This window comes from Styela clava, chromosome 9 (genome assembly GCF_964204865.1).
Source record: "Styela clava chromosome 9, kaStyClav1.hap1.2, whole genome shotgun sequence".
Taxonomy (NCBI): Eukaryota; Metazoa; Chordata; class Ascidiacea; order Stolidobranchia; family Styelidae; genus Styela; species Styela clava.
In genome coordinates, this window is record NC_135258.1 from 13,314,033 (window position 1) to 13,330,891 (window position 16,859).

Genomic DNA, 16,859 nt, shown 5'->3' on the forward strand with positions numbered 1-16,859 from the left:
GGCCACTGATGACTAAAAAGCAACGATTTTTGGGAGGATATTACCTACCCACTTTATTACTCCCTGGGTGGGATGGTTGGCATGGGATTTAAACAAGAACGTGTAACATGCAATACAAACATTGTTCCAAGTCTAACACTCATAACCACTAGGCTATTGCACCCACTACAGCAATATTCGACTGTAACTATACAACATGAAAACTTGATTATGTAGCTAACCTGCCACTTTTCATCGAACTGTAAGCCATCTTTTTTATAGATGGCATGGAAATCATATTCCAATAAATTAGGAATTATCATTTCATCATCATCACTGTCACCATCTTCTTCAATTCTAAAAGAAGTTTAAATGAATTGAGTTACGCTAAATAATTGACATTCTTCCAAGCCAACATTTTACAAAACTAGGCCAATGGTCCCTTAGAGTTGTATAGAATGATTCTCTGTGGCTCATGGGCGATAGCCTTGAACTAGGTACCACTGTAATGATTACATCAAGTGATTTGGTTTTTTCTTGGACTGTAATGCGTTTATTCTCTTACTTTTGATTGTTGAGGGGGGAGGCATAAGTGTAAGGAATCTCTTTGGGAAAGGGCCACGGATCATGAAAGTTTGAAACCGGTCTGAGCCAAAAAAAAAAGTATGAATACATCAGTACCTCACTTTACCAAATATCACTAAATATTTAGTGTGAATATAATTGAATACTGGTTAAAAATAAGTATTTTTCTTACCTATCCTAAAAATGACATTGTCTTAGAAACTCATATTATATATCTAAATTCCATAAAAAGCATAAAATAAAATGTTTTTAGCCTCATAATAAGTTTTTCCTAGTTCACCTAAGGGAAAATCTCGAGACATAGACATGAATGAATACTGACAGATAGGGATGGGCAATGTGGAATAATTTACTATTCTAGAATAGTTAAATCGAATCCAGAATACCGAATCCTCTTCTATTTTCATACTTATTCAAATAGTGGGAATTTTCCTGATTGCTGGATTTAGATGTCAAAAATTATAAATGTATTACTATAAATGTATTATTTATTTGGAAATGTCCTCAACATTGGATTAGATATGATACTAAACAGGCATTTCCCAGGACAATGAAATCTAAGAATATTACAATATTTTTGCTTTCAGTTGTTCCAAATGTATGTAATCTCTAAATACTGATAGGCTAAATTAAGACACGCTTCAAATAATTTAATAGTAAGCGGTTAAATACAAAAATAGATATGAAACGGCATTAAATCATTATTAATGTTGGAGTGCCGAGTGTACTAAAACACACCCGCTGAGGATTAATTAGATGCAGGACCAGCGTGTGGCCACTGCAACCTATGCGACCGGTGCAAAATATTAAATTTAACCACTATCAATTAAAATCAACTTTTTATTTTGTGCGATCAAGACGTGCAAAACAAGGTTCCCGTAAACGCGATTTCGTACTTAGTTATTAGTTAATATCATCTAAAGACGAATTCATTTAGTATTATTATCGTTACATATCATTATCTACCCAGACTTGGCCCTACTCAAACTCAATACGTAACTATTTTCGCCAGATGTGGCATCTTTTTTTAAATTTATCGGCGAATAAAATTACTACAGACACTTGATCAAACGTGCGTCTATCTTGAACGATAGAAACGGACCGAAAGATATGTAATCTTTTGAGAGTGAAATTTAAATGCGGCAGATCGTCGTGTTTTGTGATATAACTTTGTATTTCGGAAACTAGTGTAATAAAAGTAATAAAATTATTCCTAAATAATATTTGATTTAAATTAATCGCAAGTAATGTCATAACATTTCACGCCTGGCTTTTGGTTTACATGCATCATTTTCTGGGGAAAACTCGCCGGTCACGGAAAATCATTTACAGTAATGTTAAATGAAGCAAGGCATGTCTGTAAACAATTGAAGATTGTTGCAATCATATTATCGGAATATCGCCAGTAAGTCGGCACAAATAATTATTATTATTAAACCCTAGCTAGTTAGCAAAGCAGGAAAACGCAAAAAATGGTGCAATAACGAGTCTTTGTCGTAAGGTGTACTTCACGACTTCTTGTCCAGAATACGCCGATTGAGGTTACACTGTTTGATGTTTACCGATTTTAAGGGTTCTTTGCGATTAGGCAAGTTTAATTAAACGAGAGAAATTTCCACGCGAGAAAGAACGCTCGTCTCTAATTGATGAATTAGAAACCCGAAATACAAAAATTGACGCAAGGCGAAAACGCAAAAATGGTGCAATATCGAGTCTTCGCCATGAGATGTACTTCGCTGACTTCCTGTCCAGAATACGCCGATTGAGATTACAGTGTTTGAAATTTACCGATTTTACAGGTTCTTTTCCAGCAGACTCAAGTCCGTTTGAACGAGAGAGATTTCCCCGCGAGAAAAACGCTCGTCTTTAATTGATATTTAGAAACGCGAAATGCAAAAATCGACGCACGACGCCGGAGAGGCGGAAACCGAATCCTGTTATCGGATCCTGTTGGATTCGAATACTTTGGGATTCGAATCCTCCGGATTCGGTATTCTATATTGCCCATTCCCACTGACAGAGTTTTAATTTTTACTGATACAAAACAGCTATATATAAATTTATTCTTGTAAAACAGATGCCAGTTGATAGAGGGAAAAATGCACTTGTTTACAGAGCAAAAACTCACCTCCGTTTATCCAGGATTTCTCTCATATTCAAGCAGTCAATATCTTGAACCCTAGATGAAAAAATTTTGTTATTTCATAAGGTTAATTTTCCCTAAAATGTTTCGAAAAATTACATAAAATAAAATTAAAGCATAACCCTGAGCGTTTGTTTGCGGGTGAAGAATGTACGCTAAGAGACAATAGATTTCCGAAAAACACTATAGAGATAGAACGTAAAAGGAGGTTCAATCATTTGTAAGCTATTTCAGTGTGGTGGCTGAAAACTTTCAAGTGGCGGGCATACTGCTTCAATCATTACTACCATTCTCAACACAACTTCACTAATATTCCCATATAATTCAACAATACAGATGACAATAATGAGCTGTACTCAACATTGCAAGGTGGGTGGTACATGTAAATGATGGTCAGTTACAGCATCCTCCACCCAGAAAGTCTATGTAACCTGTCAGCTTTTCTCATATCATCTCTGTACTGATAATCAGACAAGAGGCAATGGTTTGCCATATGATTAGACTGCTATTTATTTGTCTTTGTTCTCCCCTGAAATATTAAAAATTCCAAAAAAAAAACTTACTCTTCTCCATTTGTTTCTGCAATACTTTGAAGATGTTGTTCTGATTTGAGATGAGATTTATTATCAGTGATTTCATCTTGACTTGAAGATTGAAATAAACTACTGGAATTATTTGTTGATGAAGATATTGTTTGTCCTTCACTAAAATTAGAATCATTCACATATGAATGAATATAAAGTATTTAGGCTTTCAAACTATGTGAATTGTGTATTGGGTAAAATGTATAAAACGTAGCATACTTACTAATGGTACTTAGGTTTTGTGTATTAAATAAAGAAAAAAACAATTAGATTTTTAATTGAGATTCAATATGTTTTTATTCACTTAACAAAAGAACGATGCTTTGATCTTACTTCTGTTCATTTGAAATCTTTGCATTCACTAAATCGGGTTCAGTCTCATTATTTTCCATACCGTTCTTCAAAGTATTATCTTCTGAATTAAACAAAAAGTTTAGCATTGATTTGAATATATTTTTGAATCTGATCAAGTAATAATAACAAGTGGGTGCGGTGCTCTAGTGGTCTTTTCTTTAAACTCAAGGAAGTACTAATTCGGGTAGGCAACGCCAAACCAGAGAAACCATGGTAGACCATGGCATCTCATCCAGTTACCAGACCATGTCAGGTATGAAACTGGTTAACCAGGTATTTGTACCAGATGCATGAACTTAACAATGGATAAACACTCTATGAAGAAGAGGAGTCCAGCAATCCTCTCACACGTGAATATCCCACAGGATTCAAACCTGCGAGCCGAGCAGTGTAATCAACGATGCAATGCAAATGTATTTTTAATGATTAGTACAATGTGCCAACTGCCAAACCATGTTAGCAATTGTCACACTCGACAGGGACAGAACAGACATGAAATTCTTTACTCTCTTGACATTTATATAGAAAACTTTTAACAATCCAAAAATACTATGATTGAAGTTAAACTTAATATTACAAAAGTAATACATCTCAGCATACCTGATTTTTCAGCAAATTGTTGCCTGTATTTCATGTCAACATGGGTAACTGGTTTATTTAGTGATGTTGCTTCATGAGTAAAATTACCCTGCAATATTAAAATCATCTTATCTATAAAATCAGCCACTACTACTGTAATGAATTCTGTCACATATTTCGGCCTGAACCATCATCATATAAATTATATGCATAACTGATATGATTAAAGAGCTTTCATGTTATTGGGCACGAAGTGTAGGCCTACATATATATCATCTTTCTGACTGTTGTTTGGGGTAATTGTTGCTGTTAAAAAATCACTTTTCTCTGCAATTAATACACCTATCGGTTTCAAATTTTCAATAATTGTAAATGAAAGAAGTTAATAGAATGCTATTACTAACACTTTTTTTTCAAATTTCCTCTGTCACTTTTTAATTCATGGGAACACTATTTATAAGATATGGAAACAATGAATTTCATAACGCTTGTACACTAATCGTTACCGAAAACTTTTCGTTTACAGAATATAACTTACTTGTGCAATAGGTGATTTGATATGATGAGAATTATTCAATTGATTCAGTAATTTTGAAGGTTCTGGAACTGAAACACAATTCAATAATAAGTGAGAATTGTTTATGACTGTGCAACGAATTGAAAATTATAGATTATTACAGATTCTTAAATAGTGTTAGTATTGTTATTTTTCAGTTGATACTAATACAACTTTTTTTTACACAATTAGGATGCGAAGATTTTTTTAAAGCATGATAGTGAAATGAGAAAAAAAAATTAACACTCATTAAATAGTACAAAAAAATTAAATCAAAATGACTAGAATCTCAGTCTTTAGTTAAATTTGTATCCTGATCTTTACCTCATATTCATTTTTTTAGTTTCATTGTAAATATTTGAAATATTTATAATGTTCAAAAAATATGTTTTGCATATTTTGCAGAACTCTGAAAATGTCACACAACCTGCTGTTAGTAACCTAATTCCTTCTATTTTGAGTAATAGCTTACAGTTTCTTAGTGGGAGAATCAAGAACCCTACTTTAATCAAACCCAGCTTAAAAATATGATATAAGCCAGCTTGTCGATAAAAATATACTGTAATAGGAAAGCAAAATTGAAACTTTGCTAGTCATAGATAACCCTTGACATCTTCAGAAAAGATCCTCAAGCTTCAAGATTGTTATACAATAGATATATTTATACCAACCTGGAGTATTATTTACAATCAAAGATTTATTTCCATCCTTGTGAGTTGTAGATTTGCGACGATTCACTGCTGCAGATTCACTGATTCTACGTTTCAATTTACTGCTGACTGGAACATTAGGTTTTGCTGCAAATACAAACGAAAAACAAACATAAAATTTGCACTGGTTGTTAATACAAAGAAAAGAAAACAACAAACATTTATAATGTTAACAATATACATCAACATATATATTTGGATGAAACCTGCAACACTTTTTGAGTACCGTATTTTACGGACTATAAGGCGCACCGGGTTGGTTATAAGCAGGGCTGTCATAACGCCCTCATTTCTAGGATTTGTCCTTATTTTAAAGGTCTTTGTCTTAGAAAAAATTTTTTGTACTTTTATCTAAGAAACATCCCTATTTTGACATGTGTCCTTATTTGTTTCATTTTAAGGGTAGATGTTCTAATACCAGGCTTTTAGATTGGCCAATTTAAATGATTGCCACACGCATTCATGGCGTAAGTGAAAGTGAACTTAGAAGTGAGATGGAGCAGATAGTGTCTAAGAATAAAGAACTTCTAATGCAAATCCTTTCTAGTGCAAAGTATGATTAGACACGTGTCGCACAGGCATGAATACATTTTTTCTGTTACATTTCGTTTTTTGTTATCTTATTTATTATGTTTCCCTGATGTCCGTATTTTTGGGTTCATATCGATGGCAGCCCTGGTTATAAGGCATACTGTCGATAAATTGCTTAGATTGGTGTATTGTCCATGCATAAGGCGCACCAGGTTATACCACACCGGTTTATAAGGAGTATTAGGTTATAGTACAAAGCTAACTAAAGAAAAAAAGAAATTTCATTCACCGAAAACATTAAACGTCGATTTGTTTATGAAACAATAGTATCAGTGTAGGCAATAAATCAGAAAGCATTACATGATCCACACATTGGGACCCATAAGGACTTAATCAAATCGCACAATCGAATTTTGAGAAAAAAGGCACCCAAAGTGCGCCTTATGATTCAGAAAATACGATAATAGAGTAAAACTGTCTATAAAGATATTCATACGTTTTTGAAAGCCTCCCAATGAAAACTTTTCCATATCAGATTTTATAGTAGGTATTGTATCAAATTTAACAAAAAAAAATTTCAATTCAATGGATAGAGCAATAGCAACAAGACCTCAACTAAAAAAAACAATAAATGGCACATTGCCACTCAAAACCTAATATAAATTCCAGTAATAATTTTCAATTGTATTATGCTGCATTGTACTTAAAGTATATTCAAACAATGGTGCCAAGGAAACATACAGCCCGATGGTTGTGATTGTTGATTGACAATAAAAGCAATCTTAACGAATGATATAAAAAATACTAGTTAATAAAGTAAAGTTCTAGGAAATTCCAATTTTAGAATGTAATATGAGTAGAAAAAAAGCATGTTACTACTTTGCCAAATTTTTGTCTAGCTAAACTAAAGATAAACCATGGGTTGACTATATATATTGCATCTGTTGCTGAAAATCTCCATCATAGCATTCCAGATTGAGCTCTCAAAACAACCATGCTTACCTAATTATGCCATCTGAAAACTACCTTTAATTTTGCATACAAGGTGATTCAAAAAAATACAACAATAATTTCTTAATACCTACTACAGAAATGAAGAAAATATTTTAACACTTGAACTCATGTTTGTTCATGATTGTACCCAAATGTTTTAGTAATCTAGGAAGCTCTGCTGTTCTCTCTAAAATATGTTTCAAATGACCTAGGTTCAATTGTACTGGTCAACCTGTACTTTTAAACTGCAGTATGAATTGGATCTTGTTCATCTCAATACCTTAATAATGAACAACTACATTGAACTGAATGCTGTGATTTATTGTTGAAGCTCTTTCAACTTCAGACAATCGTCTGCTAAAATTACAAATTTCAAGCGTAATGACTTCATAATATACATGAACACCTGCTTTTTAATCCCCTGACAACTAGAGGCGGAGTTTTCGGATCAGGTCGAGTGTCATTAAAAACAAAAAACTACAACACTTGAGTCCACCATTATGTTCTAAGGTTTTCCTGCCTAATGAGGACTTTCAACACTAGATAGGATAATTAGTATGAATTTGAATGTTATTTTTATGGTTGAAAGACTACGTTCAGAGATAAAATAATGGCTTTGATTGACTTTTAATTTATATGATGGTGATTTTCATCGAAATGGATGATATTCATCACTTTTATTGCAACTAGTTTTTTGGGCGATAAAGCAAGTGTAGTATATAGATGCAACGAGGATATGGTTTTAAAAAAATTCACAATTATTGGCTAAACGATGAGTGCTTTTTTGAAATATTCGGATAATCAAGCAATTTTTTCTATATAGTTTGCCCTTTTTGCATTTTGCGAATTAAAAATTAAAATTTATTTCAATTTTTCTGTGAAATATATTTGTTATGGACATTTAGAATTCCAAGCCATTAAAATCTAGCAATATTGAACAATTCAAACATCCAGATCCTATACCATAATTTTATAAAAAAAAAACTATCTATATCAGCATATAAAAACAACCCTGAATAGAGTCGTTGCGTACATAGCATCCAAAACTAAACTTTACACAAATTTAGTGATCAACTATTGTGGGAATGCAAAGTTGCTGAAGATGTTATTTCATTACAAATTACAATAATATTATATACGAGTCGTATATTCAAATTGATGAAAAATTCAAAAACAAATAAACAAGAATATCGGTCAGAGACCGAAGAATTATCGATCGAAACTACGGTTTCGATTCATGACTCTATAGTGACACCGTGTGTCCCATCACTAATTAATTAATAACTCGCTAATTATACGACATAATTCATCCAAAATCAATAGGCTTCTGGTCCGAGATATGATGAATGCCTTCGTGAGATACCGCGTTCATCTAACAGACAAACAGACAGACAAATATCTATCAACATACATACCGATCTAAAGATCGATAAGTAATAACTTAAGTGATACCATTCTAAAAATTTGCCCACGTCATATATAAACTTTGCTTCATAGAAACATTAAGTAAACACTGCACACCGCTAAAATTTGCTTCAAAGTCAACTAAACTCAACACTTTATTACAGACAACACTCATTTCGGATCTCAAAATACAGTTGGTTATCAATTTTCATGGAAGCAATATTATGTTTTAATAAAGAGACTATGGTATTTGTTGTAGACTCTTTAAAACACAACACTGCTATCTGACAACGTTTTCCTACAATTGTTCATCAAAATTTAAAGTCTTTACCGCAACGTGTATGTTTGAAAACTATAGACAGAACAATAGCCGTATTGTCTTCAGAACAATAGCAAAGAAGTTGTTCGTATATTTACACTAAAAATATCATGAAAGCTCATATAAATAAACCAGATCCATATTGAATTAAAGCAATTGGACAAAGATAATGTTTGTATTTCAGACCCAATGAATCTAATTGTAGATATGATCATGTTTAAATAGTACAGTATTCTGACTATTTTATTTGAATCTTCTTAGATTTTGAATATTGTGATTTGAGTGAGTAAAACCCTCGCTTGAAACAAATTCCTTCAAAAAATTGGTAGTTCTCGGGTCACAAAATGAAAGAAAAAATTTAGAAATTTTGAAAAAAAAATCATTAAAAAATAGTGCAAAGAAATGTGTGCTCTTCAAGATCAACAGTTTACATTTTATATTGCTTGTTTAGTGCAAGAGAAATTTTGGAAAAGGGGGAATGTACCTCTTTCTTACTGAAAAAAAATTGTTTTCCAATCCGGGTATGACATATTAGTCACAATATCCAAAAGTACCTACACAATCACAAAAAACTAGTTTTGAGTTTTCAAATACTCAATCAAGGTTATTTAGCAAAACCTTCAAATAGTCAAGTAAAGACATGATTAAACACAGTATTAAGGATGTAAAAAGGCAAAAATTTGAATTCGGGTATTTTTTTAATTTGTGTATTTTCACAAGATTTGGCTTCGCGTTACGAAACTCCAATATCAACAAAAGCAATGCTTCCTTGGTATCAGGTCATAGTTTGAAGCAATATTTAGTAGTTTAAATAATTGTTAGAGGTTTAAAGAACGAAATACGTGTTTTCCTCATTTTCTCAAAAAATTTTTTTCAAGTTTTGTCCATTTGGGTTAAAGATTGTGATGACGACAATAAGTTTTGATATGTGATAGTAAATTCATATATACGGTAATAACATTGGACATCTCTAATTCCATATTTATATGTCCGTATTCGAGGCAATATTTTTATATGGCAATATAAAATAATTTATATGGCAATATTTTTCGAGATCCTCTTTCTTTTGATTTCGTAAAGTTGAAATGCTGGCCTAGTAGTTAAAGTGTTAACTTTCTCTAACTTTCATGATTGACTGTGTCTTTCTAAAGATTCTCAATACTTGTGCCCCCTGCTTTTCTATAAAAATACTTAGTTTTGCTTTTAACATGTTTTCATCAGTTATCGTATGGGCCATGTTTAACCCTTTCCATGCGATTTTTATTTTTTATTAAATAATCGTATTTGCTACGCCGATTTTATGCATTTGTACCCCCAAAACTAATCGTTCGACTAACGAAAAACTAATGATCCTCTGCTGCCCACTGACGGCTCATTGGAAAGCTTATTTAAAGAGCTTGCAATTGGCGATGAGAAAAAAAAGTTTTTTTAAAAGTGGTGGTCTGAGTCACAAACCGGATAGAAAAAAGGCATTTTTTTTTCTTGGGAATTGAAACTTCAAACCGTGATAAAAAATAGAAATATTCGCTAATCCTTTACTGTTACCGCTTCGTGGTTGGCAAACAATAGCATAATATTGCTGTAGCAATTTCGTGATCTAACTCAAAATACTTTGGTAGATGGAAGGGATAATATGTCTTCTATTACCACCCAAAAAACACCGAAATTTGCATAAATTTCAAAAACACTCCCTCGTTCCGCCGCAAATAAAATTCCCGTCGTAAACGAAAGCGAGATTTACCGTCGCTTATGTTAATCCCGAAGAAGACTTCTTATCAATAAACTAAAACCCAGAAAAACTAGACCAACAGTTTGCGACCGATTGCTAAATAAAACAGTGGAGTACATCAACGTACCCGCCACAATCTAGCGAGTTTTGTCTTTGGTACGTATACGTGCCCACCACACGAAAAGGGTTAATAATAAAACGCCAACAAACAGAATTAAAAAATATTTGCATGCCAGTCAAATGAACCAAATCATGGTCAATTTACTTTAAATTCATGCAGCCATGGCCCCTAGCGTGAGGCGTTAGCTTGTGGCTTTCCAAGAACCGCTCTGCTCTATCTATTCATTAAGTTAGTATATCGTTTCATCAAAATATACCTCATATGCATCAAAATATACTTCATATAAACAACACTACATTATACATGATATAAATTTGACAAAACTTTTGCTGAAATGTAGTCCGCCCACTGAGTTTTTATATTAATATTGGCATAAATTAAATAAAGAATACCAAACTTTAAAGCATTTTTACTTAACATAATATCTTGTACATAAAGAGTTCCTTAAACTTCCCATTTGATAAATTCAATTTCGCATACTGGAAATATATATATTCTTTAGGATATATACCTTCATACAAACAATGGTAGAATTTAAGCTTGCGTGGACTGGTGTCATATATGATAGTGACTTGCATCCTTATTTGTTCAGAACTGGGTTACATAAGCATCATTACTGCAACTAAGATGAAGAGTGGAACTATGGCTCGATAATAATTGTCAATGATGATCTTACAACAAACTCATGAGGTCCCCCCAGTTACTGGCTAAAATTTCAATGTAACTCACCACTAGATATTGCTTGCTTCTTCCTATGGAACTGAGCAGCAGATGAAGGTTTCTCTGGCAATGAAGTGTTAACTTTATGCTGTGGCGTCATTTTCAAACCCTGTGAATGGAAAAGCAATTAATTTAAAAGTTGTTTTGTAGAGAATAAATGAAGAATAACATCAACATTGAACCGAGATCACTCATCTAGTTACCTTTTGTCTGGCTTGGGTATGAAAATAGTTAACCATTTAATTGTTTCAGATGACGAACGCATCTAGTGGGAGAAGTTGTAACCGATCAGTGGGTAAGCCACCCAGACCTTCAGGAGTCTAGCAAACCTCTAGCACAAAATTGTCTGACAGGATTCGAACTTGTGAATCCACACAAGACAATCAATTAGTAGTTTAATGACAAGTGCCTAGGTGTGCTGGCCAAATAGTTGAAGCGTTAAACTTGACGATGACAGCATTATAAGTTAAATCCATTCAAATGCCCTTCACACCACCTCACCCAGAGTGTAATAAATTGCGTAGGCAATGTCGAAGCGAAAAGATACTGATATTTCCAAACTATAGTATCTTTTCAACAAGCAAAGGCTGTATGTGCAGAGCTTTTTTCAGAGCAAAAGTGCTTATCCCTATGCACCATTCGTAAAGCCCTCAAATGGAAAAACAGAATTTTTTATTCAAATCAACCAATCAAATATTATGGTGAATAACACAGAATAAGTAGGAGATAATTGTCAGTTGGTACACAACAAGAAAAAAAAATCAAAATTAATTTCACAAACTTTATACAAAAAGTTATACATACCTGTATCCCACCAACATGAGATGGGATTTGAATACATATAAATTCAGGCATCTTCAAGACAAAGACCGCACAAAGACGAAAACTAATTGTCAATGTCTACCAAATGCCAAAGTGTCCTTCACATTTCAACAAAACCAGAAGTCGATGTCAAGCATTCTTATGAAAATACCACCAAGGGTTTTCATAGCAAGTCAATCAACATGAAAACAAGTTAGAAAACTCGTCATTTTTTTATTCCCAATGTACATTTAAATTCAAGAAATTTACCGATAATAAAAATTTATAATTAATCAAGTATAAATGACAAGATGTAGCTGAATTTATTTCGGTAGTTAATATTAGGTAAGTGGGAATATAAATTCAGGCATTGTGGAACTAAGTGTAGCAGAATACAAATTCTAAAATGGATAATATTGTCCTGTCTTGATAAGAATAAGGTATGCTTAATAATTCATTTTGAGAGTTTATATATGAACTCCTCTTACCGATAATATTTTTGGAAACTCACTCCTATTTTAAAATAAAAAAAATATGATAAAAACATTTGCTAGATTGAATATCATTATGTCATACGGATGCTATGATCAAACTATGTTGGAATTGCATGATAGATAACTCAAGTTGAATTCGCAGTCAACTATACAACCTTCAGTCACTTCTATGCAGATCAAAAACGTTTTTCAGATCTTAGTAGTTTGCTCAAATTTACAAAAAGTTTTTCGTAATATAACGAGCAAGTTTTTTGTTCAGAAAAAATGAATCCTAACAATTCTATATATAATATAATAAAATACCATTTTTACAAAGTTTTCTACACCTCATAAACTAAAAAAGCCTTATATAAGTAGTCACTGATATATAGAACTATTACTGCATGTTTTTGGAAGGACTGGAAATATACCAATATATCTTAACCATTTTATAACACGTTTGATGAGGTGTTGGCTTGAAGACAATACTTTTGAAGTCATTGAATGTTAATCTTTAGGGCCAAAGTTATCATAGAATAGGCACATCTAAAACCAATGTAAAATGTCAATATGTGAAATGAAATAGGAACTGAAACAATCTGTTCCAAATCTGCTCTGAAACTCCATCACCTAACTTTCTATTGACTTCAAGTACTGATAACAACTATACTTGTTCATACAGAATATCTTTATCACAAACTGTAATCACTGTAAAAGAATGAATTTCACCACAAACATTCAATAAAGTATACAAATGCCTTGTCTTTCACTTAACAACTTATCACCATTCAAGTAGATTGTGTCTGTTTAAAGTAAACCCCCATTGTTGGATGAATAAAAAAGTACAAGTGTCCGAGCATGTTCAATGGATAGAGCGTGCCTTAGCGGTACGCTCTATCCATTGCCATGCTTGATAAAGCATATTTTAAAATTTAAAAAAAAATTTTCAAGAAAGAAGACTAACTGGTTGTGAAGTGGGATTTATAATGAAGGAGGTTGCCTATGTGCCAAGTAAACACTTTACAAAGATACTCCTTGTTACATTCAAGTGTATTTAAGATTTTAAACTCATCACAAATCCAGTTACAAACCAGAAAATAATCTATCCAACAATAACAAGAATGCAAATCACTAATATATGAACATAATGGTTGTGAAAAAATGTGCAAAAAATTCCATCGGTGCTCGCTGGCCACAATACTTGGCGTGCATTTTTCAAAATCAGTGAATTTTAACGTAAAATTTCGAGATCAAATCCCATGCTCACCCCCACACTCAGGGTATAATAAATCAGGTGGGCAGTGCCGAACCAGGAACATTACAACTCCTTCAAACTGAAGTAGCTTTTACCTAGCAGAGCCTTGCTCAGAGAAAAAAGCATATGAATAAAACATATTTTCTCAGAAGACACTTCCATCTGCATCTTCTAAAAATTTAAAAACAAATTGTCTAGCACTCAAAAAGAAAACGGTTTTATGTGTATGTGGGTACTCAAACATGACTTGGTTTTCAGTGGAGGCATGAAACACTATCAGAAAAATCCAATAAGAAAAATTATACCCATTTAGATCACTTAGTAGGCAGTGACCATGCAAAATCAAGCTATTCACTTTTAAAAAATGAACCGGAAAGGTTCATCAATATCAAATATGAAAGAAACTATTACCTGGAATACATAGTAAATCCAAAATTGTTAAATTTGAACTATACTGTTTATTGATAACCTCATCTAAGCATGGGGAATAGATGAATTATATTGTTTGGATATATTTATCCAAACCCCGTGCTTGGCAAGGATAAATTTATACTTGACCTATAGTTGTGAAAGTAATCAAATTTCAATTAGATTCGTTGTATTTTTCACAGTATTTCTGTTGTAACAAAAATACTTATAAATTATAAAAAAGGTAAAAATTATCGATTAAAAATTATGAGAAAAAATGTTGCTATGATTTCACAATAATATTAATGTGTGATTTACTAATATTTTCTGTTTTTGTTTTTGATTCATCGAAAATGAACACGTCAATTTGAATTAGGGAATGAATCCTAAATAAACAACACAAGATAAATGTCAATAAAATCTAAGGGTTTATTATTTGTTTAAATGATACCATAATCACTATGGGTCATAATTTTGATGGGAAAATTGATTCGGCAAACATAAGAAAAAATGAGACAAATCTAATAAAACGTGATCACATTCAACAAAGCATGATGTTGAAGAGAATTTTGGAATGTTAGAAAAGGGTTTTGTTGCTTCAAACCTAAAGGATAAGAACCAGAAAAAATAGGAATTGTGGAAAAAATCAGGGTAGTAATGGAAGTGATAGGATTTGTAGGGTGGGAGTAAACAGGCTAAATTTTTTTACGCTGAATTTGATAGCACAATCTTGAATCTAAAAATAATGCTAAGAGAGAAATAAAACTATAAATCAAACCAGATTTATGAGGGTAAACTACATGTCTTGTGCAGCCTCTCTAAATATTAAACTCGTTTTCCAATATGCCATCTATGAAGGAAGCCATTCGAAGGACGATTGAGGAAATATATCAATCCTCACAGCAAACTGTTCTGTTCCACAAAACAGGTAATCTTAAATCTCTCTGAAACAAAATTTTGTTTGTTGACTCGTGCTTGAATTTGACCTGAGTCGAAAGAGAAACAGTCTGAAAATACCATTTGATAATAGATTTAATTCCAGACTTTCATCTATAATCACTTTCACCAGATAAGGTCAGGATGAGAAATGCTTTTTACGTTCCAATGAAATGAAAGTGGTTGGTGATAATGATGGGAACTGTTGCGAGTGTAGAGAATAAGACAGTGACAGTTTATATATCTGTCTCATGTTTGAGATTTTTTGATCAAGTGATAGTTAGAGAAATAATCTACCATTTGACAGGTTATTTCCACTCAATCAAACAATATGATGTTTGCTTATGGTTGGTATGAAACAAATAACTGTTCAAAGTGATATTCAAAGTATTGTTTTGAGTGATCTATAAAGCAATAGCATTTGACAAGTGGCATATTTGTGATTGGATAAGGGGGAAATATTCTATTGATCAAATATAAACAAGACAACTGTAATCCAATACTGGTAGCAAAAAAGTAGCTTTATAATAACTTTCAAGATGCATGCAGAAAGTTGTTTTAGATAAGGCGTGGCTCAATGTCCCTTGAAATACGCTGCTTATTTTATCTTTGTCAAAATAGCCAATTTAACAATTTTAAACTGGTTTGTTAATTTTAAATTAAACAAGGCAACAAGATGGATGCAGTGCAGTCCTGGGTGCTTGTATACAAAGGTCAATAAACACAAATGCAAGATATTATTTGAAATCGTATCAAGTAAGAATCTTGCCATGGTAGTCAAATCAGTAATGTACCATACTTGACATGTATAAATAGGGGTGAAAGACTATAAATATCTTGTGATTGAGATTTGTCAATATCTTATTTAAAGATTGAGAGTCAACAGTTCACCAGAAGGTAAATAGATATTTCAATGTCGAGAAATCGAGATCCACTTCCAATAATAAATATTCGGTTCACGACAGGAAATGAATGATGAATGACAGCATTAAAGAGTTGTAGGAGAAATGCAATAAAAAATGCTGGATGGCAACATCTGTAAGCTAGTATACTTAACTATAGGATTCAAATGATAAAATTGAGAAAGTTACAAAATAGAGTATGAAAGAGGGAAATAAGAGGCAATCACGCAATCTAAAAAGGTGAGTAAAAAAAGAAAGTGATTTTAACCACTATGTGGCAATTTTTTTTCTTTTCATTCAAATATTCCAGAATTGATACTCTTTCCATGTTTAAAGTATATCTGATTAATCTTTAAAATAATTTTAGTCAATAAAACCGAAGTAGAAGTCGAATTCTAAAAGTCAAGTACAAATAACTTTGAGACATATTAAATATACGGTAAATATAATAGTTTAACCAATCTTATCACATTCAAAAGTGAAGAGTCACTTCTCATCAAGTTTAATTTCCGTTCAACTGATAAGATAAAAAGTTCAGTTCCAAGGGAATGACAAAGCATATTACGGTATACCATATTAGTGCAGGTTACAAAAAAAATTGAAGAGTATACTAAGAATGTTTGGATGGAAATGATATGTATTTATGATAATATGATTTATAACCAGTTGCTATAAATAAGTGGCACTTCAAGAATGTCGGATTTTGAAACTTGACAGACAGAGAGAAATTTAGACAACCAAGTTTATTTGACAGTGATTAAAATTAGTTCATCACCA

The 16,859-nt window shown here is 32.4% G+C and overlaps 1 protein-coding gene across 2 annotated transcripts in view; it reads right to left on the reverse strand.

The window, feature by feature from the left end:
* LOC120338981 (uncharacterized) overlaps window positions 1-16,859 on the reverse strand; it is a 51,290-nt gene that overhangs the window by 4,392 nt on the left and 30,039 nt on the right. Inside the window, exons 22-29 of one of the 2 annotated variants that reach the window (XM_078115913.1) lie at window positions 11,317-11,416; window positions 5,452-5,577; window positions 4,763-4,830; window positions 4,246-4,333; window positions 3,625-3,703; window positions 3,271-3,411; window positions 2,693-2,743; window positions 222-336 (exon numbers count right to left, since the gene is read on the reverse strand). In XM_078115913.1, coding sequence (XP_077972039.1) covers window positions 222-336; window positions 2,693-2,743; window positions 3,271-3,411; window positions 3,625-3,703; window positions 4,246-4,333; window positions 4,763-4,830; window positions 5,452-5,577; window positions 11,317-11,416 — 768 coding nt within the window. Of the gene's footprint in view, window positions 1-221; window positions 337-2,692; window positions 2,744-3,270; window positions 3,412-3,624; window positions 3,707-4,245; window positions 4,334-4,762; window positions 4,831-5,451; window positions 5,578-11,316; window positions 11,417-16,859 lie in introns of both variants that reach the window. The other variant, XM_078115912.1, reaches the window with a different exon arrangement.